Genomic DNA, 26,621 nt, shown 5'->3' on the forward strand with positions numbered 1-26,621 from the left:
TGGAATTGCAGTTCCAACCTGGTAGTGAAGGAAATCTCCTGGGGCAGAAAATTGTGTGGCCAAAAACCATAGAGCTTTATTTACAAAAATGACTGATTCAATCATAATCAAACATTTATCCTCAGCTTGTTGTATAATATTCAGAATATAATTATAAATATTGTTAGTAATCTACTAAATGTTAACCAAAAAATGGCCAGAGACCAAAAGAAGCATTTGACTGGATTTTCAAATCAGTTGCCAACCCATGGCTAAAAGTCTAGTAAAGACACATTCTTTAATTAAAAAGAAAATTATTTTAAAAAATTAATTTTTTAAAATAAAGTAATAGAACTATTAAAAAAATTAAAACAAATCTGATTTGAAAATAAATTTACATTAGTATAGTCGGAAGTGTTACAATAAGCATATTGACATATGCAGAGGAAATCTAAATGCCTAGCCATGAAATGACACCAGAAAATAAGCTAATGTATCATGCAGCTTAATATTCCTAAGTGGAAAACTGAACAGTACTAGGCACTAAAGATAACAGCATTTGAAAAATTAGAAATACCCTAACATAAGAAATCCCACAATCACAGCATCAATTCAGATTGGTGGTCATTTTCTAAATGAGGAATTATATATTTTTATCTCTCTGTGGAGAAGCTAATGTACCATTATCCTACGCAGTGTTACATTAATGTGTGTCCAACAATTATTTGCTCTGCTTGCAAAATTCTGTTTGAGTTCTTCCTTTGGGAAGAACATCAGATGATGAGAAAAACTCGTTGTCAGAAGTGTTTATTTTAATCAGAATTCAGTATATCAAAACATTTGTTTTTATATGTACCTATGTACTTAAAAATTTCCATAATCTGACCCTCTTTTAGTAACATTCTTATATTTTCTTCATACAATAGGACAGATATAATATACAAAATGTTAGACAGAAAATACATCTGAAATACATATATACATCCATGTTAAACAGATGTATTTATAAGGCTCTGATTTGAGAACTAAGAAGCTAACTACTCCTCTGAAAGCTGTGAATGATACGCCTATATTATGAATAAAATAAACATCTATTTATTGCTTTCTGTGAGATTATATTTTCTTCTATTTCTTTTTATAACTAAAACTATAGATAGAGTGTAAGCTGGATTTAAAATTGGATAAGGTGTTTTTCAAAGGGAAGTTTACCAAAGCAGTTTTAAAGATAACTGCCTATTTTATCAACATATGTGACTAACAGTACTTTTAAAACGTGTGTGGGCGCTATGTGTGGTCATGTCTAACTCTTTGCAACCCCATGGACTGTAGCCTGCCAGGCTCCTATGTTCATGAGATTCTCCAGGCAAGAATACTGGAGTGGATTGTCATGCTTTCCTCAGGGGATCTTCCCAACCCAGGGATCAAACCTGTGTCTCCTTCATTGGCAGGCGGATTCATTACCGCTGCACCACCTGGGAAGCCTCTTTAAAAAGTGGGAAAATAATAAAATGACTGAACTGACTTTATAATTCCTCTAAATTCTACCTGTATTCTTGATATTTTCCTAAGTGTCAACACTCATTGATATATATATAGATATATTTTTAGAGCATTGGCCTCATCTTTCTCTTATACTTTATTCAGACAGGGCTGGAGTCTTTTTTATCTTTCTTTATATAAAAAGTCACTTTTTTGTAGTAAACTTATTTAATAGAACAGCTATAATCCTAATAGTTTCCTCAGATCACTTGCTTTCAAAAAGTCAGATGATAAAAATGCTGCATGAGTGCATGGAAATTATATTGTGTCTTCTGTGGTAATAGATATAAATTTATTCATTGCATTTTTCAGAACAAACTACTCTGAAATTTTCACAGAAAATTTGAAGAAAAAAATTACCGAGCTGTCCAGGAAGCCATTTCCATCTGTGTCATAGAGGCGAAACATAACTAGAAATAAAAGAGGTGTTGAAAAAAAGATTAGAGGTGAATAAGATCAATGCTACTCTTGAAAATTTATTTTCTGTCAGAAATAAATACTACTAAATCCCTCCCCACCTGAAAGTAGTTGATTTATGGGATCATTTCGCAAGCTTTCAAGATGAATTAATCATTAATAAAAGTACTGGATATCAGATATAAGTTCTACTGATTTTTGTTATTCAGCTAGAAATCATGGTAAACTGCTATTGTTTGCTCAAATTTTCTTACAAGATCATTAAATGGAAATTCAAAAATACCAGAAGAGAAGGAGTTTAGACATTCAGAGTCTGGATATTAAAGAACAGTGTGGATAAGAAGAAATAACTGATCTACAGGTCTGGAGATCAATTATAATCTGAAAACTGCCATCCGCCATTATGTGAGCTTAGTCAAACACTGCTTTCTCACCTATAATATGAGAATCCTCATCGTGTCCTAAGACACATATTTGTTGTAAAAGTTAAGCAAGGTGACACACACAGACATACACAAAAGCTATAGGTCATGACACACACAGAAGCCATTGATCTGACTGATCATTAGACAGTATGTGAAAGGAAAAACTAGTGTAAAATAAGGGAACTTTCCTGATAGAAGATGCAGAAACAAAGCTGCGTTATTGTCATGGGTATAATGATATATTTGTTTAAATCAAAGGTGTAGTTTCATGAGGTAACCAATGTTTGAACTAATCAAACATGAAAAAGATACTGTTGGCTCCACCACAGAGAGCTCAGGAAAGCGGGATGGCAGAGGTCCATGGCTGGCCTAAGGACCTCTTGAAGAGCTCACACACCACCAGAAGACTACAGAAAAGGCTGCAGGTGCTGGGCTGAGATAAAGAGAAGAATGCCACAGCTGTAAAAATAGAGGTGTGGAAATGAGGGCTTGTGTTGGGTTTGTATAATTTCCCAAAGAGTCTTGATGTCTGAGGCTTATAACATGAACTAAAGGCAATGACAACCAGGAGACATGGTTATGAAATGACTTTACTCTGTAACTCATTATTTTTCATGTTTAAAATAAGTATTATATTTCAAAAATTCTAAGATATTTATAAGATGCAAAACTAGCCTACTGTTCTTGTTCAGTTGTTACATCATGTCCAACTCTTTGTGACCCCAAGAACTGCAGGACTTCAGACTTCCCTGTCTGTCCCTCACTATCTGCTGGAGTTTACTCAAACTCATGCCCATTGAGTCAGTGATGAAAACTAGCCTGCATATCACTAAAAGGAAAAAAAAAAAATGCTACCAAACTAGCTATGATGACCTATTTATTATAAAATGGAAACAGACTTTAAAGATGTTGAAAAGTAAGGGGAAAATGTATAGCTATTAAATTAAAGGATACAATATTATGCTTGCTAAATGACATAAATATCTTGCAAACCATGATAATTGTTCTTATATACTAAATAAGAATAAAATTCAGGAAGAAAAAAAAACTTATCACAAAATAGATACCGTGCATTTCAAGATTTTCTAGTATACTACAAAGCTACAGTCATCAAGACAGCATGGTACGGCACAAAGACAGAAATATAGCTCAGTGGAACAAAATAGAAAGCCCAGAGATAAATCCACGCACCTATGGACATCTTATCTTTGACAAAGGAGGCAAGAATATACAATGGAGAAAAGACAATCTCCTTAACAAGTGGTGCTGGGAAAACTGGTCAACCACTTGTAAAAGAATGAAACTAGAACACTTTCTAACACCACGCACAAAAGTAAACTCAAAATGGATTAAGATCTAAATGTAAGACCAGAAACTATAAAACTCCTAGAGGAAAACAAAGGCAAAACACTCTCCGACATAAATCACAGCAGGATCCTCTATGACCCACCTCCCAGAGTAACGGAAATAAAAGCAAATGAACAAATGTGACCTAATTAAACTTAAAAGCTTTTGCACAATGAAGGAAACTATAAGCAAGGTGAAAAGACAACCTTGAGAATGGGAGAAAATAAATAGCAAATGAAGCAACTGACAAAGAATTAATCTCAAAAATGTACAAGAAACTCCTGCAGCTCAATTCCAGAAAAATAAGTGACCCAATCAAAAAATGGACCGAAGAACTAAATAGACATTTCTCCAAAGAAGACATACAGATGGCTAACAAACACAAGAAAAGATGCTCAAAATCACTCATTATCAGAGAAATGCAAATCAAAACCACAATGAGGTACCATCTCACGCTGGTCAGAATAGCTGCTATCAAAAAGTCTACAAACAATAAATGCTGGAGAGAATGCGGAGAAAAAGGAACTCTCTTACACTGTCGGTGGGAATGCAAACTAGTACAGCCACTATGGAGAACAGTGTGGAGATTCCTTTAAAAATTGGAAATAGAACTGCCATATGACCCAGCAATCCCACTGCTGGACGTACACACCGAGGAAACCAGAATTGAAAGAGACACATGCACCCCAATGTTCGTCGCAGCACTGTTTATAATAGCCAGGACATGGAAGCAACCTAGATATCCATCAGCAGATGAATGGGTAAGAAAGCTGTGGTACATATACACAATGGAATATTACTCAACTATTAAAAAGAACACATATGAATCAGTTCTAATGAGTTGGATGAAACTGGAGCCTATTATACAGAGTGAAGTAAGTCAGAAAGAAAAACACCAATACAGTATATTAACACACATATATGGAATCTAGAAAGGGGGTAACGATGTCCCAAGGGACAGTTGTGACTCTGTTAATCCTTATTGGAATAAGGATTAAGCAAATGCCAAACAATTTCATACAGCTCAGCAAGATGGAAAACCTATGCCTCCTGGCAAGTTTTCGTGGAAATATGAGCTCAAAGACACACACACAAGTGGTGTGAATGTGTGGGTATCTGTCATTCATTTTGGGCAGCATCTGAAACTTCTTCCTAGATTCTAAAATTCAGACTTTATTAAGCACCATAACAGATGAAAAGTCAGATACCTTTTCTTCAGTAGCCTGACTTGAAAATAGAGTTTGCACAAGGGGCAGCCTCTACCAATCAGAAGCACAAGCCTAGATCAATCAGATGGCAGTGACCCAAGAAAAAAGGACCTTTACATAATCCATGGTGACGACAGGCAGCAGTAGTAATGGAAGAGAAGGGTGTCTGACAGCGTTAACACTGAAAGGTACTGTCTGTGCACAGAGCAGCGAGGGGCTGGCAAACATGTAAGAAAATAATTATTAAACCTATCTTTAATTACAAATGATGTGTTTGTATGTTTAGAAAATTCTATTCAATCATCAAAACGAATTGGAACTTATGTATAAAAATACATATTTCATATATATAAGAACTTACATATGTATTAGAACTTACATAACAAATATGTAATATATATATATGAAAGTGTTAGTCACTCAGTCATGTCTGACTCTTTGCGAACCCATGGACTGTAGCCCACCAGGCTCCTCTGTCCATGGAATTCTCCAGGAAAGAATACTGGATTGGGTTGCCACTCCCTTCTCCAGAGGATCTTCCCAGGGATCTAACCTGGGTCTCCTGCTCTTACCACCTGAGCTACCAGGGAAGCCCATCATATATATATGTAGATATGTCTTACATTAAAACATATATATCATATTTATTATATATATATATTAGAACTTATATAACTATGTTAAGTAGTACATCTTATATAACATGTATTATGTTAGAAATTATAATGTATAAATACTGATATATATGTTTACATATAAATATATATATGTATACATATTCAGTGATGTGGTAAGATAAAGACAATTGCAGTTTTATTACTTGAAAAGAACAACTAGAAATTGAAACATAAAATATATCTTTTAAAATAATATCCAAAAACCTGAATACATAAGAAAAATTTATCAAGAGTTGGACAAGACCTTTGTGCAAAATGTATAAAACTTCACCAAGAAAAACTACATAAAACCTATATAAATGAAAAGATATATTATGCTAATGAATTGGAACATTTAATATCATTAAAATGTAAATCCTTCAGATTGTTCCATATAATGGAGACAGTCTCAGCAAAAATAACAGCAGCTTTGTTTTAAATAGTCACATGACTGATGACTCAGCAGGTAAGAATCTTCAGGCAATGCAGAAGACATAGGAGACTTGGGTTCAATCCCTGGGTCTGGAAGATCCCATCAAGGAGGAAAGGGTAATCCACTTCAGTATTCTTGCCTGGGAAAGCCCATGGACAGAGGAGCCTGGTGAGCTACAGCCCAAAGGGTTTCAAAGAGTTGGACAGGACTGAGCGACTAAGCACAATATATAAAAATTAAAAAAAGAAACTTGGAATATCCAAACAACTTTGAAAAAAAAACAACAAAACACAAATCTGAAGGATTTACATCACCTAACTTCAAGAGTTGGGAAAATCCAAGGAATTAGGACAGTGGCATACTGACTATGCAAATAAAACAACGGGAGCTACAGAGGACAGACAGAGATCCATACATGTATGGTCAATAAGGGCCAAAACAATTCAATGAGAAGTCTTTACAAAAAATGATGATGGAACAGATGGATGTTCATACTAAAAAAGTTACCATGACCCTTGCTTCACACCAAGTATGAACATTAGCTCGAACGGAATTACATTAAGGCAGAGCTTTAAAGTTTCTAGAAGAAAATATAGCACAACATCCTTATAACCTCAATGTAAGCCAATATGAACCATCAAATATTGTATTTTTTAGTAGGTAAATTAAAATTCATCAAAATTAGAACTTCTGTTCATCAAAAAAAAAAGACTATTAAGAAAATAAGTCAGCTGCAGATTTGAAAAAAATATTTTCAGAACACACACATATATATAGCAAAGGACTTGTTTCTAGATTCTGAACAGACCATATAGCTCAGTAATTAAAAACAATGCCTTTAAGTAAAAAGAGGGAAAAAAATCAAGCATAAGATTTCAAAAAAGGAAGATGTATGAGTAGTTGATCATAACAAAGTACTCAAAATTATCCATTATAAAGAAACTGGAAATTTAAACCACGCTTAAATATACTTGCTAGAAAGACTCCAGAATTCAAATTTTTTCCCCAAGATTTGTCTACCAAAGCTCATTACCTTTTCAGCCTCTCAGCCATCTAAGAAATTACAGTTTAAAAATAGTGGCAAAAACCTGGCTCCCCACTCCCACGAAATTGACCCACAAGTTGGACAACCTTGTCTTGATAAGTTTCCTAAAACTTACAATTTTTTTTTTTAATATAGAGTTTAAATGTTCTGGTTGTTTTGAGCAGGAAAGTTGATCTGAAAACACTTTGTTGCAGAAAAGCAGCCAATTCTGACTCCATGTTGGAACTATTTCTTTGACTTGCTTTTAGTTGTTTTTGTTGTTATTATCACAGAATGGCCTGCCTCAGAGAATCCTGCCCCTCCACCTGCCTGTTAAAGTGTCTTTGTTCAGAACTAGGTCCCCCTGGAATTGGCAGGAAGGAAGAAATTAACACATCCCCTGCCAGAGGCTTGCCATTCTAGAAGATGTTTGCAAGGTTAATAGCCATTTTACTTTGCTTCCTCACCTTCCCTGACCCCACCATCTCTGATCTATAAAAGAACCTGGCATCCAGACCCTGATAAGACAGTTATTTTGAGGCAGTAGCCTGCCATCTTCTCAGTCACCTGGCTTTCCAAATAAAGTCATTTTCCTTGCCTCAACACCTCCTATCTCAGATCTACTGGCCTGTCATAGGCAAGCAGAGGAAGCTTGGACTCAGAAACAATGTTACTACTGAATGAAATAGAAGCCCTAGTATATTTTTAGCCTTGATTTCTAAACACTTTAACAGGAGTTAAGGGCTGTCTACAAATTCAAATTCATCAGGGAAGAAAGCTGGAGAACTTCAAGTTTCAGTTATTATAGCAATAAAAAAAAACATACATATATTGAGCACTAAGTATCCAATAGTCTAAATCTCATCAAGTATAAATCAAAGACAAAAATTTTCTTTGATCCTGGAGGAGAGAGAGGAATTCTAAAACTTCTTTTCAAAGGTAAGTCTACTTTCCTAATTCAAAATTGTAGTGGGGTTATGCAAAATATAAAATATTAAACATGTGTATTTATGTTATCTTTCTATTGCAAGTCCACTGGCAACAATTAGGGATGAAACAGGCATAAACCCCCAAGTACAAAGAAAACATGAGGGGAAATAAGAATCATAAAGTTTTAGAAGCTGGATAACACATAGTGATTGACTGAGAAACCTGAGAAATATAAACTTAAGCTGGCGGTGAAGAGGGGGCACAGATTCACACAGAAAGGGAAACTAATTCATATTTTTCATGAAGAGAAATTAGTCCTTTTAAATGTAACCCCTGACACCTTGGACCTGAGGGTATGCCAACCCCCCTAACTTATAGGATACTGGATCTCTGACCTTTACAACAGTCAAACCACAGGGGCTCTGAGCTCAGGGTATTCAGGTATTCTGACGGTAGGTGTCTCATACCAAACAGACTGTAATCCCATGAAGGTGTATACAGTGAACACTGAGAAAAGTTAATTTCCCCTTCCTCATCTCTCATGAGTCAGACTTAAACCTCACCCACCTACCCACAAGTACCAAGCAGCTGTTTCAGATCAAAGCAAAGTATTTTGGAAGAAACCAGGAAGCAGGAAAGGAGGAAGGGGGATCTTATAACTAAGAGGAAAGTTTCAAGCTATGAAATAATAATAAAGGTAAATAAGGACGGTGCTGAGAACAAAATGGATTCTCTGTGATGTGCAAATTATGCTAAAAAGAGTGAAAAAAAAAAAGTCATCATAGATGTAGAAGATGTGCTCAGTCATGTCTAACTCTTTGGGACCCGATGGACTGTAGATCGCCAGGCTCCTCTGTCCACGGGATTTCCCAGGTAAGAATATACAGTGGGCTGTTGTTTCCTCCTCCGGGGGATCTTTCCAACCCAGGGATCAAACCCCCATCTCTTGTGTCTCATCTCCTGCACTGGTAGGCTGACTCTTTACCACTAGGCCACTTTGGAAGCCTGCAGCAGATGTCTCAGATGTCAAGTAAAAGACAAAAGAAAACAAGTTGAAAAAGTTAACAATATTATAATTCAAAGTTCTGTCTTGGAACTGTAACGTCTAAAAACAGTGATTTCAAAGACTGAGCAATTAAGATAAAGGGGAGGGTAACTAACAATGAAAAGATGAGGGAACAGATGAAGAGCAGAAGTTTCTAAACCAGAATTTAGGGTGGAAGACTTGAAAATTAATTAGTTTTATAGGAATAGAAAAACTAATCAAAAAAGAAAATAAGGCAGTTGTTAACATCATGGAAGATAAAAATTATTTGGCTTGGTAAGCCTATAGAAACTTTCTGTTCTAAAATCATGCCTGAATAATATTGATAAAATTAATACCTATCCTCAAAGAGTATAATAAACCTATTTTTGTTAGAATTTAAAAATACATTAGTCTCCAAGGTCAAGTGAATTATTGAACTAATAGGTTTTATTTTTAAAGCCAATATATAAGGACATAGATTTTTAGGTGCAAAAATAATTTAAGCTCAATATTAAAATTATTCTGTCAACATGATAGCTTCCAAAGATGGGTACCTGTTACGAAATCACAACAATCACTCATTTAAACCACTTTTTTCTATTTTTATGCTCATGCAATTACACTTTATATAGAAACAATTATGTGCCCACACATGAATTTGGTTAAAAGATCAAAGGAAAGGCACATTATGTAATATGAGGATAATTCTTTCTATCTAGAATTAATTTGTTTTCCAAGAGATTTGCAGGTTTTTAATCTATCTTTGTGTTGAATATTTCTTTGTTTTTTGTATAATATGTTATTGATATGAAAATATTATTATGGAAATTGTTTTTAAAGATTACAGTAAATATTTTAAAAGACATTTAAGCCAGAATTTCTTTAACTCATAATTTTTTACTGTTTTATGTATTTCAAGACCTACTTAATAAACCATAGAGGCAGTGGCAAAAATAGTACTTAGAGTTTTGGCATTTAAGGTAATGGTGTTATACTTTTTCCTATTTTCTACAATAGAAACAATAATCTAAAAAAGGAAAGACAGCTTTGCAAAACAAAAAGAGCATCAAGTCAGAGGGGCTTCCTTGATAGCTCAGACAGTAAAAAAAAAAAAGAGATGCCTGCAATGCAGGACACTTGGGTTGGTCCTCTGGAGAAGGAAATGGCAACTCAATCCAGTATTCTTGATTGGGAAATCCCATGGACTGAAGAGCCAGGGGACTACTGTCCATGGGGTTTCAGAGTCGGACATGACTGAATGACTAACAGACACACAACAGGCGAGAAATCATGCATTTTAGTCACAGCCAGATAAACTCATGGTGTAAGTAATAATCAAACTCTCTGGGCTTTAGATTTTTCATTGACAATACAGGAAGGTTAACTAGATAATGTCTAAGGTCTTTTCAATGTTAATTTTCAGTAGTTCAAAGATTGTCACTAGACATAGCAGTAACTTTAACATACAGGTAGTTCTCATTATCTGTATGGCAATTAACTATTTTCTGGATATTTTTGTACTGATTTCTTTTTCAGCAACTGTAAGCTAACTGAGAACTTATTCTAGCTAAGTCGTCAATAATTTGATAAACACTAACTCAAAAGTGAATCACAAATATTTTAAATAAAAAGTGTAAAATTAATATTATTTGATAACTTCAATCAGTTCAGTTTGGTCACACAGTCGAGTCAGACTCTGCAACCCCGTGGACTGCAGCACACCAGGCTTCCCTGTCCATCACCAACTCCCGGAACTTGATCAAACTCATGTCCATTGAGTTGGTGATGCCATCCAACCATCTCATCGTCTGTCGTTCCCTTCTCCCCCACCTTCAGTCTTTCCCAGCATCAGGGTCTTTTCCAATGAGTCAGTTCTTCCTCAGGTGGCCAAAGTATGGGGGTTTCAACTTCAGCATCAGTCCTTCCAATGAATATTCAGGACTGATTTCCTTTAGGATGGAATGGTTTGATTTCCTTGCAGTCCACGGGACTCTCAAGAGTCTTCTCCAACAACCCAGTTCAAAAGCATCAATTCTTCGGTGCTCAGCTTTCTTTATGGTCCAGCACTCATATCCATACCTGACTACTGGAAAAACCATACCTTTGACGAGATAGACTTTTGTTGGCAAAGCAATATCTCTGCTTTTTAATATGCTGACTATGTTGGTCATAGCCTTTCTGAGATGGAGCAAGCGTCTTTTAACTTTATGGCTGCAATCACCATCTACAGTGATTTTGGAGCCCCCCAAAAATAGTGTCACTGTTTCCATTGTTTCCCCATTAATTTGACATGAAGTGATGGGACCAGAAACCATGATCTTAGTTTTCTGAATGTTGAGCTTTAAACCAACTTTTTCACTCTCCTCTTTGACTTTCATCAAGAGGCTCTTCATTTCTTCGCTTCCTGCCATAAGGGTGGTGTCATCCACATATCTGAGGTTATTGATATTTCTCCAGGCAATCTTGATACCAGCTTGTGCTTCCTCAAGCCCAGGGTTTCTCATGATGTACTCTGCATATAAGTTAAATAAGGAGGGTGACAATATAGAGCCTTGATGCACTCCTTTCCCGATTTGGAACCAGTCTGTTGTTCCATGTCCTGTTCTAACTGTTGCTTCTTGACATGCATACAGATTTCTCAAGAGGCAGGTCAGGTGGTCTGATATTCCCATCTCTTCAAGAATTTTTCACAGCTTGTTGTGATCCACAAAGTCAAAGGCTTTGGAGTAGTCAGTAAATCAGAAGTAGATGTTTTTCTGGAACTCTCTTGCTTTTTCAGTGATCCAACAGATGTTGGCAATTTGATCTCTGGTTCCTCTGCCTTTTCTAAAACCAGCTTGAACATCTGGAATTTCATGGTTCATGTACTGTTGAAGCCTGGCTTGGAGAATTTTGATTATTACTTCATTAGCGTGTGAGATGAGTACAACTGTGCAGTAGTTTGAACATTCTTTGGCATTGCCTTTCTTTGGGATTGGAATGAAAACTGACCTTTTCCAGTCCTGTGGCCACTGCTGAGATTTCCAAATTTGCTGACATATTGAGTGCAGCACTTTCAAAGCATCATCTTTTAGGAATTGAAATAGCTCAACTGGAGTTCTATCACCCCCACTAGCTTTGTTCAAAGTGATGCTTCCTAAGGCCCACAAGACTTCTGACTCCAGGATGTCTGGCCCAAGGTGAGTGATCACACTATTGTGGTAATCTGGGTCATGAAGATCTTTTTTGTACAGTTCTGTATATTCTTGCCACCTCTTCTTAATATCTTTTGTCTCTGTTAGGTCCATACCATTTCTGTCCTTTATTGTGCCCATCTTTGCATGAAATGTTCCCTTGGTATCTCTTATTTTCTTGAAGAGATCTCTAGCCTTTCCCACTCTATCGTTTTCCTCTATTTCTTTGCGCTGATCACTGAGGAAGGCTTTCTTATCTCTCCTTGCTATTCTTTGGAACTCTGCATTCAAATAGTATATCTTTCCTCTTCTCCTTTGACTTTAGATTCTCTTCCTTTCTCAACTATTTGTAAGGCCTCCTCAGACAACCATTTTGCCTTTTTGCATTTCTTTTTCTTGGGGATGGTCTTGATCACTGCCTCGTGTACAATGTCACAAACCTCCATCCATAGTTCTTCAGGCACTCTATCAGATTTAATGCCTTGAATCTATCTGTCACTTCCACTGTATAATTGTAAGGGATTTTATTTAGTCATATTTGAATAGTCTACTTTCTTCAATTTAAGTCTGAATTTGGCAATAAGCAGTTCATGATCTGAGCCACAGTCAACTCCCAGTCTTGTATTTGCTGACTGTATAGTGCTTCTCCATCTTCAGCTGCAAAGAATATAATCAAACTGATTTTGGTATTGACCATCTGGTGATGTCCATATGTAGAGTCTTCTCCTGTGTCATTGGAAGAGCATGTTTGCTATGACCAGTGGGTTCTCTTAGCAAAACTCTGTTAGCCTTTGTCCTGCATTGTTTTGTACTCCAAGGCCAAATCTACCTGTTACTCCTCCAGGTATTTCTTGATTTCCTACTTTTGCATTCCTGTTCCATAAAATGAAAGGGACATCTTTTTGGGATATTAGTTCTAGAAGGTCTTTTAGGTCTTCATAGAATGTTCAGCTTCTTCATTATTACTGGTCAGGGCATAGACTTGGATTACTGTGATATTTAATGGTTTGCCTTGGAAACAAACAGAGATCATTCTGTCATTTTTGAGACTGCATCCAAGTACCACATTTAGGACTCTTTTGTTTACTATGATGGCTACTCCATTTCTTCTAAGGGATTCTTGCCCACAGTAGTAGATATAATGGTTATCTGAGATACCTTCAATAATTTCCATTATTTTTCTCTTGTCAAGCGCCCATAGTCTTCAGTTACATTTAACTATCCTTAATCGAGCATCTATCTTTTGAAAAATACACAGACACAAGTGGTAGGTACTAAGAATGGGAAGTTATACCCAGCATAAGGGTGCAAGGAAGGAGAGTGAAATACTTCAATTAGAGATGGCAACACGATTCATGATGTGAGCAGGACTTTAAGTGCAGACTATACCAGATGGCGATACTGATAAAGAACCCATCTGCCAATGCAGGCGACATGAGAGACGCAAGTTCAATCCTTGGGTTGGGAAGACTCCCTGGTGGAGGGCATGGCAGCCCACTCCAGTACTCTTGCCTGGAGAATCCCATGGACAGAGGAGCCTGGCGGGCTACAGTCCATGGAGTTGCACAGAGTCAGACACAACTGAAGCTACTTAGCACGTATGCACAGAATGGATCTAATATACTGTGGAAAACATATACACATCTAGCAAAGGCACATTTTAAGCAAGGGCATGAAGCTGAAAAAGCTCCAGGTTTATCCAGTGATTAAAAAGGAGATTCATGAGCCTGGGACTTTTTATACAAGTCAAAGCCAAATGCAAGATGGGACAATTAAGTTGGGGTCAAATTGTGGATCTAGATTTGTATATGGATGCTAAGTTAAGGGCTCACTTTTGTGTGTTACTCAGTAGGGAATGATCAAAGGCACACATTCATCCTGAGTCAGAAGAGAAAGAGGAAAGTACAGGCGTAGAGGCTGACAAGTTTTGGGTAAAACAAGAGGAAGTTATAAGAATTCACAGCTCAGTGAAATGATGATTACGTAGTAGGTGATGAAGTAACAAAACACCTAAATGAACTTCTAACTAGAGTAAAATCAATGATTAGAGAAACACCAGAGGCACTGAAGGCCAGCTGAGGTTTGTGAGTAGAGTTACATCCATTGAATTGTATTTTTATTTCACAATATCTCTGGCAGCTTAATATATTAGCAAATAAACTGGATTGTCGGAACCTAAGTGAGAAGGAATGGTTGACCCCACAGATGATGAATCGGTCTTTACATGATGGGGTGGGAGATGCAAAGAAAGCAGGCAAGCTCAAGAGGAAGTGGTCAAAGGCTGAGAATTCTCATTTTTATTGAACTTAATATTCACATAAATGTAAAGGAATTTACGTGAGCAAATAATGGTTCATTTAATTCTTGTAGGAAACATACAAGATAGACATTATTATTATATCAGTTTTACAGCTGAGGAAACTAAGGTCTGAGAGGTTTTACACATGTGCCCAGATCACTAAGATAGTCCGGGTCAAAGCTAAGATTCATTCAACTAGTGAAATGAAGGGTCCAAGTTCTTGAGAATTGTGCTATAAATATTTAAATTAAAAGTTGGAAAGTAAGTTAAGTGAACACAGGCTGTGGTACAAGTAAAATCCCAGAATTTAAATTTTTAGAATTAAGAGTAGTCTTTGGAAATTACAAGGCTTGTGCATGTGTGCTAATTCGTCTCAGTCGTGTCTGACCCTTTTTGACCCTATGAACTGTAGACCGCCAGGCTTCCTCTGTCCATGTGATTCTCCAGGCAAGAATACTGGAATGGGTTGCCACGCCCTCCTCCAGGGGAATCGTCCCGACCCACGGATCCAACCTGTGTCTCTTCTGTCTCCTATATTGACAGGCGGGTTCCTTACCACTAGCACCACCTGGGAAGCCCTACAGGTTTTAGGGTATAGCATTAAAAGTGAGTGCTGAAATAAAATGGAGGTGAGGTCACAGAATTTGAGGAATATAAGGAGACGCTAAGAGGGATGTACTGAATGACTCTCCATAAAGCACTGCTGTGGGCTTAAGGGGAAGAGGGCAAGTTGGCCCTGGCACAATGTTCTCATCTATGTGTCATCCAGTCCCATCACTTCATGGCAGATAGATGGGGAAACAGTGAAAACAGTGACAGACTTTATTTTGCTGGGCTCCAAAATCACTGCAGGTGGTGACTGCAGCCAGGAAATTAAAAGACACTTGCTCCTTGGAAGGAAAGTTATGACCAACCTAGACAGCATTTTAAAAAGCAGAGACATTACTTTGCCAACAAAGGTCCGTCTAGTCAAGGCTATGGTTTTTCCAGTGGTCATGTATGGATGTGAGAGCTGGACTATAAAGAAAGCTGAGTGCCAAAGAATTGATGCTTTAGAACTGTGGTGTTGGAGAAGACTCTTGAGAGTCCACTGGACGGCAAGGAGACCCAACCAGTCCATCCTAAAGGAGATCAGTCCTGGGTGTTCATTGGAGGGACTGATGTTGAAGCTGAAACTCCAATACTTTGGCCATCTGATGTGAAGAGCTGACTCATTTGAAAAGACCCTCATGTTAGGAAAGATCGGGGGCAGGAGGAAGGGGACGGCAGAGGATGAGATGGTTGGATGGCATCACCGACTCAATGGACATGGGTTTGGGTGGACTCCAGGAGTTGGTGATGGACAGGGAGGCCTGGCGTGCTGCAGTTCATGGGGTCGCAAAGAGTCGGACACAACTGAGCGACTGAACTGAACTGATGTGTCTGGATGGTTGGTAACTTGTGCCAACAAGGAGACATAAAAATAGAATTCCTCCACAACTTCAGGATACACACACACATGCATGCACACATACTTTCCAAGGGTGCATGGGAGCAGGTGAATAAATACCTTGTACTGATCAGGGGGTCTCAGTACCTGCAAAGCCCACATTTGGGCATTAGGATTGGGTTAAGGATCAGTGACAGAAAGCAAGTTGAAGATGATGTAATCAGGGGAAAGTTCAAGAGCTTTGGTTTGTTAGGTTCCTTTCAATGGAAAAAAAAAAATTGCTTTCTTATAAACAATTTGTAAATGCCTGGCAGAGAAGAGAGGTGAAGAGATTAGAAGTGGCAGCAATCACTGAATAGATTTATAAAACATTGTTTTGTGGGGGGAAGAAATTTAAAACAGTGCCATTTATTTACGTAATAACCCAGGCAAGTGAAGTGAAAGTCACCCAGTTGTGTCTCCATGGACTCCCCATGGACTACTCCCGGTGGACTGTAGCCTGCCAAGCTCCTTTGTCCATGGGATTCTTCAGGCAAGAATACTGGAGTGGGTTGCCATTTCCTTCTGTAATAATCCAGGTAAAAGCATATCAAATACTGTCACCGATAATTCAAGAAACAATTGTAGTTTCAGGTGAATTGTGTGCCTGTGTATGTGTGTGTGTGTGTTACGTATTTTCATTAGACAAAAGGAATTGCATAAACCAGTACTTCTCAAAATGTGGTCCCTGCCACATAAGCATGACCTGAAAATTCTAAAATCCCATTCCAAGCCTGTTGAATGACATATACTGGAGTTGGGGCCCAGTAAGTGTGTTCATAAGTCCTGCAGGTGATTGTTACATGTGATAAAGTTCAAGAATCTCTGACCTAAGGCAATGTGTCCCTACTCCTTTATTACTTAGCTACTTGAAAACCGAGATTCCAAAACAACACTCAGCTGCAAAAGTTAATTTTATCAGGTGCTTCATCATATCCACTTTTGTGTTAATTTTAATTTTCTTAGTTTCTTCTCTCTAGTACATATTGTGTTTAATAAGTCATAACCATTTTGTAAATAAGTATGTATTAATTTAACTACCCAGGATTTTCTTTGATGGCTCAATGATACGGAATCCGCCTGCAGTGCAAGAACTGCAGGAGATGCTGTTTCGATTCTTGGGCTGGGAAGAGTCCCTGGAGAAGGAAACGGCAATTCACTGCAGTGTTATTGCCTGGGGAATATGCCATGGACAGAGGAGCCTGGGGACTACAGTCCGTGAGGTCTCAAAGAGTCGGACACGACTGAGTGACTAAGTACACAGGCACACAAATTAACAACCATTACATTTTTAAAAAACGTATTGAAAAACTTTCCAGAATCTGTAATAAAACATATGAATGTTAGGAATTTGTAAACATGCAACTGTGAAAGCGAAGATGTATAAGTACATGGCTAGGGAAGTACATGAAAGAAAGGGTGTCTGATTTAATTGGTACAGCAAGAAGCCAAGCACTGGCATTTAAAAACCAGACAGAAACACAAGGTCCAGATGAGTAAGAACCAGGTGAAGGTCCTCCAAGCCTGAGGGTGGTAGAGAAGAAAACCACAGCATAGCTGGTACCTTCGTGTGCTTCTGAAATGGAAATGCATTTACTTTGCAGCCCTGGTGAAAACCACAGCAGTCATGTCAGGAGCTAACAGATCTATCTATGAGGAAAAGCTAAAGATATGGTTAAGACAAAAAGAAAATGCAACTGAAAGTGATAAGCTCAAAAAAGAGCTGGAAAACTCAAAGAACCGAGAGAAGGGGATTGATAACACTGAAGAAAGGTAAGTGGCAGGTCAGGTTTGACTTGATTCATCACACGTTTTTGAATCACTCCTGGGTTAACAGTCTGCCTTGCAATAGTGGACAAAGACTATGGATTCAAAGATTCAAACAGAGAACTTAAAACATACCAAAACATACCTCTTAGGAATTCTACCTTAAAAACAAAATACTTCTAGTTGACCTAAAAATAATTAAACTGGAACAGAAAGACTGTGTTAGGAGAAGTGATGTTGTCTTTATTCATTCTCAGACCTGGAATAGAATATTTGTCTTTGGAGTTTTAACATCATCCCAAACCTGGTCCTGATAACACCTGAGAAAACTTTCTTGCTGGCCTTTACTTCAATAGAAATTCACTAAACATTAATATTTATTTTGGAATGAGAGAGATTTCTACAGGTTCTTAGGAATACAAATAAATCTTGAAATGCAAATATTCAACATTTAGAACTAATAAATATGTATTTAAAGAATGATGTTAATATGGTTTATTCATAACCTAAGCAGGTATGACTTAAATAATCATATATTAAATTCTTTATTAGTAACAGAAATATTATAAAAAAGTTATCATTAAATTTAACCAAGCATGCTACCTAAACATAATTCTGAACTGTCATAATATTCTATATTTGATTTAGAAATATCAAATTTAGGATTCATTGTCTTTACTATCATTCCAGTAGCAAGAATGTTTAATTCATTTTAATGCTATCTAATATAACCAGGCTAATCAGATTACTGAACAAACCACCAGCTCTCTATGTAGCAAGGACTTTACCGACAGAATAGATTATTAAATGATTGGGCTTACAGAAAAGGTTTAAAAAAAGTATTTTCCTGCCTTGCAATGAGTACAGTCGGCCACCAGAGAGAGCTCAGTAACTGTATTTTATTAAAGAGATCGTATTTCCTTTCAACTAGATTGAAATTCTCTATCAGAAATGCCTGCTACATGCTAGAAGGAAAATAGCTATTCTTTAATTATAATATTCAGAGTCAGTTTCTAGAAATGAAACTCTCATATTTGGCATTTAAGATATTATTTGTTCCTGGCAAAGAAACTTAGTGCAGAAGGTTTCAAGGAAGATTTCCAAAGAGAAAGGCTCAGGTTGACTGTATATAATGAACTGAACCCTCTTTCTGACTAATGAAAAGATCTTTTATATATTAGAAGTAAGCGTTTTTTCAAAAGAACACAAAGATACTTTTCGACATAACCTGGTTAACAAACTGAGCAAATTAAAAAATAGGTCAATTGATAAACATACTCAAGAAATACTCAGTAATAAATGGACCTTGATCAATAATAACCTAAAATTGATAGATTCTTAATATCTTTTAACTGTCTGATTTTCCGTTGGAGGATTTTTTATTATTAATAACCAAGGTCACTTCATTTAATGTAGAATGTAGGCAACCATAGTAGAAACAATTTTACGTTTGTCAATATCTAGCCCCTTCCCCCACCCCAGTCACGATAAGTAAATATAGTGAAGGCGCACATACACTCCAGCTTATCCTCAGGTCTTCCTCTTTCCAGGAGAGACAGGTAACAGACTATGTCCTTCAGATGGATCACTTCCGGGGAACACGTGTTTGCTGGAGAAGTACGAGGAGGGGTGATGGCACTTTTATTCATTTTCAGACCTGGAAAAAAGAACATTTGTCTTTACATACTTAAAGAAATTCACAGTGCTCTCAAACAAACAAACAAAAAAAAAAGGAAATGGAGAGAGAATGCATAGATCATATAAAGAACCGTATATTTCTTAGGCATCAAATAACCCAAACCTCTGGTACTAGACAGACATTCCATGACTCTTTAAAGTAATGGAGAGATCTTTGGCATTCAGGGACACTGGGGCTGCTCTGCAGACTCACTGGAGGGTATGAGGGTCAGAATTCTGTTGCCCAGGGTTGGTTGGTGGACAGAATCCAAAGCATGAAGAACTACTTCCCTACTCCACCTTTCTCCACTTTAGGTAGTGGCAGCTGTAAATCATTTGGGAAGACTGAAAAATGGTCTTTCATTAAAAAGAAAAAAAAAACAACTGAGGAAATGTGAATCTGTCACAATATGATTTATATACTGACAACCAGGTATCATTCATACATAAAAACATGTATTTATGTCCAATCATGCAAAACACATCCTTTTTGCCATCCAGGAATCTTCCCATGGGTAAGAGAGAAAAAGAACATACAAAAAATCTGGATAAACATGACAGATTCCATTAGCGAGGTAAGACTACACAATTGTAGTTTAAAAACGGTCCATACTTTATTTCTGACACCTATTCATTGTGCCTATTCCAAGACAAGGGTAGTGAACTTGAATGCCTATTCATAAGAGCTGATGACTGCAGATTTTGTGGATGATGATAATTAAGCTGAAACCTTTTCACAATAAATAGTTCCATCTTATGAGAGAAGCCTCTGAAACAAGACCATATGCATCTGAGAAGGTATACCTCGATTATCCTTTGAGGTCTGTTTGGTCATATGAAAAGTATGAGGGTGAGATGGCTAATGGGGTGAATGGCTCCAAGGTTCCTAATCAACCAGGAGTTACTGGAATGGAAGGAATAACCTTAGCCAAATTCTGTCTAAAAGCCTGTCATTCATCTGTCATTCACCAGCACACCTCAACCTAACAACATCTCTTGCTCTAGTTTATTTCCTTCCAGGTGTAACTTTGATAAAATACCTGTCATTTCCTTCAGCCATTTCAAGGTATCCAGGAATACAACTTCATGCTTTATGAAAAGTCAGAAGTTAGTTTAGTAGTCACAAGGTTACTACTAAGAAAATGTGTCATTTACTGAGTGTATGATATGCAGCAGGAACCATGCTGGGCACTTGAACATGTAGCATCATCTTACTTAACTCTCCCACTAACCCTGTGAAGGAGACTACATTATTACCATTTTACAGATGAGAAACAACCTTAGTGAAATGAATTGCCAGAGTTTCATAACTAGCAAATTTGTCCTCTTTAGTCTACACTAATAGCTTACAGACTACAGACTATTTTTGTTCAAGGCCAATAGGAAGAAAAAGTAAGAAAAACAATTTATATCTTAATCCAGCACAAATACACACACACATACTAGTAGGTTTCCTAAATGTGCCAATATTTTCTTTCCTATGTTAACCTATTCTCTTCTATTTCATTCTTAAAATTCTTTTGTCAAAGGCCCCTTAAGTTGAATTCATTATGGGCCACAACCCACAGTTTGTAAAACAGTGCTTTATATCTTTCATTTTCACCAAAGCCTTATTTCAAATATACCTCTATGCTTCACCTTAATGCTACTTCTGTTTACCATTATTGAAAAAGATACACACACACACACACACAGACATATACACAAATACATACATTATAAATTGATTTCCCCCCTTGACAAAAGTGTCACTGTATATCTAATACAAAGTAATATGGTCACTTTTATTAACCAAGGGCAGAGAATAGAAGACAATCCTGAGCTTTAAAAAGAAAATATCTGACTACTTCTAACTAACCATCTAAAGCCTCACCAGCTGCAGGAATAAGCAGTTTCAGTCTATGATGAAAGACATTTTGGCACTGATCCTTCACATGGCCATAACTTCCAGACTTGGAGAACACAGCACTTGAATTACGGTTGGATAAACTATGACCTAACTCATCCTGCATGATGAGCTAATCCTCTCTTCCATGCTCCCCCTTTATGGCACTGAAATGCTTTAATCAGTTACATTTAACTCTTTTACACTACAACTCACCACAAAACAAGAAAGAATAAAAAGCGTGTGTTGTCACATTCATCTGCAAGAAAGCCAAAATGTATCCATTTTTACTTACATATTTTCATTTATGACCATCTGTATTTATAAAACAAAGGTTATGGTATCTCAGTATCAGTTTTCATAATACTGAACACAAAAATTTGGAGAATATGACTATCATAGTTTTCTGCTTGCCTTTCTTGTATGTCATGTACTTACTGAACATGAACATAAATGTGTAATTGAAATTTAATACTACTTTTGGTCAAGAAAGATGTTACTCTACTAAGATTGTTTCTGCTTGACAAAATGACTATTTGCCATTTGCAATTCATGATATGTTGTAAACTAAAAGTTTTATGATGCCTTGAATTGCATCATAATTTCACATTTAAAAGAATTTAAAAGTTATTAAAAAAAGAAATTATGGGCATATATGACAACACACAATGAAGAACTAACCCAATTTTCCTTAAGCCCAATTTCAGCTAAATTTGAGAGGTAAAATGTATACTTTTTGCAAAGATTTATAGGGTGCATCGGAGAAAACAAATAAAATGTCAAAGGCCTTTTTCACAATTACTTTACAACAACAACAAAAAAATACAGAGAGCTGGACTACTAAATCTTAAGGTATTGCATTAAAGAAGCTTGGGATAGTTCTTGCCCCAACCCTCTCCCTTAGATCAGCCCACTTTTCCTTATGTGACGAAATGTTTATTTTTTCATTTAATATTTTGAAAACAGGTCATAGGGCCTCAATCTGTCTTCACAGAGGTTATTTTTACATCTGTACTCTACCCTGTAAAAATTTTTTTCCTGTCCCTAAATTTGGTGGTAGGTCTTTCCCAGTACTTACTCATCTCTCAGAAAGTTCACTTCCCTGAATTAAAGTGTTTTTCCTTTTAAGCAGTTTGTGCTAAGGGTTATACAGAAAATACAGGAGACCGTGCAAATGGAAAATGAACACAGAAAGCCTGGTTTCCTGCCTAGAGCATCTCAATGAAGTGAGATGGTAAATGGAAATCTACACTTCTCTTTAGCAGTAATAGCCTCTGAAGAAGAGGCTCAAAAGTCTACTTCCCTTTAATAAAGCCTACTCTAACCTATCCAATCACTGGTGAAACTCCCTCTTCACAATTGGAACTATACGTGAAGCTAGGTATAAAAGCAATGTGTGTTTGTTTTGCCTCAAGTGGCCAATATTTAGTTCTGAAGATCATGTGATTGACACCCAAATTCGCACATTCTCTGACTTGCCCAGGGTTATGCTTCTTTAAATATTTCCCCACAAAAGTGAAGTGTATACACCTACACACATGTCATTTATGTCCACAGACCCATATATAGCTATACACATATAATACATATTACAAGGTACAACAAAGTACAAAATAAAGTGAAAAATAGGCACGGTAATTAGAGTCTATTGGTTTTACTGGGAATAATTAAATTGTACTCTGATGGCATTTTTCTGCTTTTATGATGATTTTATATATGTGTATACATACACACATATATATAAACATTCTCTGCAAAGTTTTAAGTACAAAAATAATTAGCACTAGTCACATTGGATATTGTTTATAACTAACAAATTCTTCAAACACCTTATTTTCATTGTATTCTGATATGGATACTCCATTTCTTGAAACAATGACTTTAAAGGTTCTGTTTTAACAGATACATTTAATTCCAGTCTCAAGGTTCAATTATTAGCAAATCAGTTTTGGTACATGTTCAATTACCGTCTCTGCTCCAGTTTATTTTATTTTCAAACACTAGCACTCCAGATAATGAAAACGGTAGTGTTATCTCCATGATTTCCCTTCTTCTATTAAAATGAAATATTCAAAACTAATAATACAAATTAAAATTCTAAAGTTATCACGCAAGAAAACACTCTGGTAGTTTGTTTTTTCCAGTTTTTATACTGGTTCAATTTGCAGAAATTTGTCAGGCTTCTCAAGCAATTTGTCACATATTGAGGCTTCTCAGGCGGCTCAGTGGTAAAGAATCTTCCGGGCAATGCAGAAGACACAGGAGACGCGAGTTCAGTCCCTGAGTCAGGAAGATCACCTGCAGGAGGAAATGGCCATCCGCTCTGGATTTTGCCACAAAAATCTGCCTGCAAAATTTTTCTGCCCGAGAAATCCCACGGACAGAGGGGCCTGGTGGGCTACAATCTCTGGGGTCACAAAGAGTTGGACACGACTCAGCGACTAAGCATGCAAGCACATCTAATTTCAAACTTTGGGCTCTTTTCAAAAAGCAGTAAAAATAAGACTTTTCTATCAGTCCTGACCAGTATAATATTCTGCAATGATAGAAATGTTCTAACCATTGCCTTGTTTAATACAGTGCTATTAGCCACACACAGTGGTTTAGAGCGTGAGATGTGGCTGGTATTTGAATAAAGAACTGAACTGTTTTAATTGCTTGTTAAATTTAGATTTCAATGCTACCTTGAGCTAGTGGCAACCATAATGCAGGCAACACACTGTGTGTCCACAGGCAGCATATTGAGAGTTGGCTGAATTCATCTCAGTTCCTTAAATATACTCTAAGTGAGGGAATTAGACCACCACATGTGAAAAGCCATGTTACCAAAATTCCTATATTTGTCACATTAAAACGAAATCTCAATGGTACTTTTTATTTTGAATGAAATAATTAACTAATCTGGCTGCGCTGGGTCTTCATTGCTGCATGCAGGTTTTTCTCTAGTTGAGGTGAGTGGGGGCTCCTCTCTAGTTACGGTGTACAGGCTTCTCACGCGGCGCTTCTCTCTTGGCTAAGCGTCGGCTCTAGGGCCCACAAGGCTTCAGCAGTTGCGGCTCTCAGCTCTGGAGCACTGGGTCAGTATTTGGGGCCCATGGGTTTAGTCACTCCATGGCATATGGGATCCTCCTGGACCAGGAATCGAACCCAGGGTCCCTGCATTGCCAGGCAGATTCTTATCCACTGTACCACCCAGAGAAGTCCCTAATAATACTCTTTAAATTTTACTATACTCTTTCTGGATGTGTGATATTGTAAGGGGGAAAAAAAAACACATTGAATTTGGTCTTTATTCTGTATTTGCAAACTGAAACACAGAAAAATGACCTGTTTGTGAATAATAGTAATAGCTGGCATTGTTAATGTAAATTACATTTTTGAGTCTCACAGGACCCAGGAAGACAGGCATTATTTCCATTTTGCATTCAAGAAAACAAAGACCAGCTGTGCACCCACAATTTAAAAGGCAACCCGACGCAGGATTATTTCAAGCTTTAAGTGTACTTCTGTGGCGCTAGAGAGCAAAAACCAAATCAGTGAAATCTGTCTCCTGCCTCTCAATAAATGGCCTTTTAAGACTCTGCTTTTCAAGACTCTCGAGAGTACCTACATTGATTATTTCATAAACTTCTGGAAGGAAATTAGAAATCCCAGCCATGGCTGAGAGCTCTTAAATGTTCACTTTCCATTCAGATCTGTCCTTGGGCCATCCACTTAATACATGTTCGTAAGAAGACTGTATACACTGGCTTGCATGTATAAACATGCACACATAAAAATACATATTTACCAAATCTTTACCTGCATTTTCTCATAGGGAAATGGATTATGAATGATTTTTCTTTTCGTTTAACTGTGGTTTTTCATGGGTATACAAGTAGCATATCCTTTATAAGCATGCTGTTGTTATCTAGTCACTAAGTCACGTTTGACTCTTTTGCAACCCCATGGACTGTAGCCCGCCAAGCTCTCTGGGTTTCCCAGGCAAGAATACTAGAGTGGGTTGCCATTTCCTTCTTCAGGGGATCTTCCCAATGCAGGGATCAAAACTGCCTCTTGCATTGGTAGGTGGATTCTTTACTGCTGAGCCACCAAGCAAGTCCCAAACCTAAATAAATATTAAAGACCTTTAGTGTTATTCATGGGAAACTAGGTTCTAGGCACTGGAGATCAAATATTGAATAAAGCAGATGAAAATCCTATTTTCATAGGGCTTCTGTTCTAGCGGAGTAAAAGCAAATACCCAATATCATGGCATATTTTCTAGCTTGCTACTAAATATTTTTAGAACACATCACAAAGTAAATGATACCCATGATTGATCTGAGGCTCTGTAAACTAATAAATACTATATTGCCCTTATAGGGTTTCAGGATCAAAGATTTATTGGAGTAAAATAACGTAAGCATTACTACTATTAATAATACTAATTAGAAGTCTGAATTTGGTACTATAGAGGTATGAAAAATGTAATGGTTGATATATAAATGCTAGTTGGCCAATGGATAAAAATTCTTTTATCTTTATTTCTAAAGCATTTGTTAAGTAGGCACATAAACTGCACAGACTGTAATCATTATTATCAATAAAGTATATCTACATTAATAAATGCACAAATATATTTAAAATGGCCTACTGTGTGCCGAGAATCTACCCATCTCATAGTTACATCAGCCGTGTACTGTGTTCAGCTTGTGTTTGGGGGCAACTGCCCTGCCTCTGTTTGCATGGTGGAAACTGAACAGCTTATGAGACACAAAAGACCTATAAAACTACTTTACAGTCAACACACACAAACACACACATACACTGAATATCCTTAAGACAGTCCTGATAAGAGTAATACTTTCTTCTCAGCACGATTAACAAAGTGCGTCTTCTGGCAAGACCATTCAGCAAGGTCATTTGGCGAAGGAACATTTTCCCAAAGTTTAAGTACCTCGTTTTCACTATACAATTTTCTGTTCTTAAGTTGATTAACCTCCTTATGAACAAAAAGGATTTGCTTTACCTTTTCTGTCTAAAACAAGCCCTTGTGGTATGACTCTTTGGTTATGCAGACAATATGAACAGAGCGAAATACCAGTATTGATAATGGAGCATCACAGCACAAACCCACTAACCGCGGCCACATCAAACAGACAATGAGAGGGCACCCAAGATTAAAAGCACCTTGGCGTTGGTCAGAAATGGTTTCATTATTCTCAATCTTTTTTGTACTGTCAACCTCATCTGCCTTCATGATAGCCTCCACGCACCTGATAGTGGTTCTTTTCTGCCTTTCATCCTTTGTATGGCTCTCCACTTTCTTCTGGATAAAACTCAAAACACAGCATGACGGACAACCCTCTCCACCACGGGATCCTG

At 37.1% G+C, this 26,621-nt stretch overlaps 1 protein-coding gene across 4 annotated transcripts in view; it reads right to left on the reverse strand.

Annotated features, from left to right (window-relative positions):
- DGKB (diacylglycerol kinase beta) overlaps positions 1 to 26,621 on the reverse strand; it is an 808,737-nt gene that overhangs the window by 589,003 nt on the left and 193,113 nt on the right. For all 4 annotated transcript variants that reach the window (XM_043462754.1, XM_043462753.1, XM_043462752.1 and 1 more), the window contains 2 exons: positions 19,209 to 19,349; positions 1,879 to 1,928 (listed from right to left, as the gene is read on the reverse strand). In XM_043462754.1, the coding sequence (XP_043318689.1) occupies positions 1,879 to 1,928; positions 19,209 to 19,349 (191 nt within the window). The remainder of the gene's footprint in view (positions 1 to 1,878; positions 1,929 to 19,208; positions 19,350 to 26,621) is intronic.

This window comes from Cervus canadensis, chromosome 3 (genome assembly GCF_019320065.1).
Source record: "Cervus canadensis isolate Bull #8, Minnesota chromosome 3, ASM1932006v1, whole genome shotgun sequence".
NCBI classification, from domain to species: domain Eukaryota; kingdom Metazoa; phylum Chordata; class Mammalia; order Artiodactyla; family Cervidae; genus Cervus; species Cervus canadensis.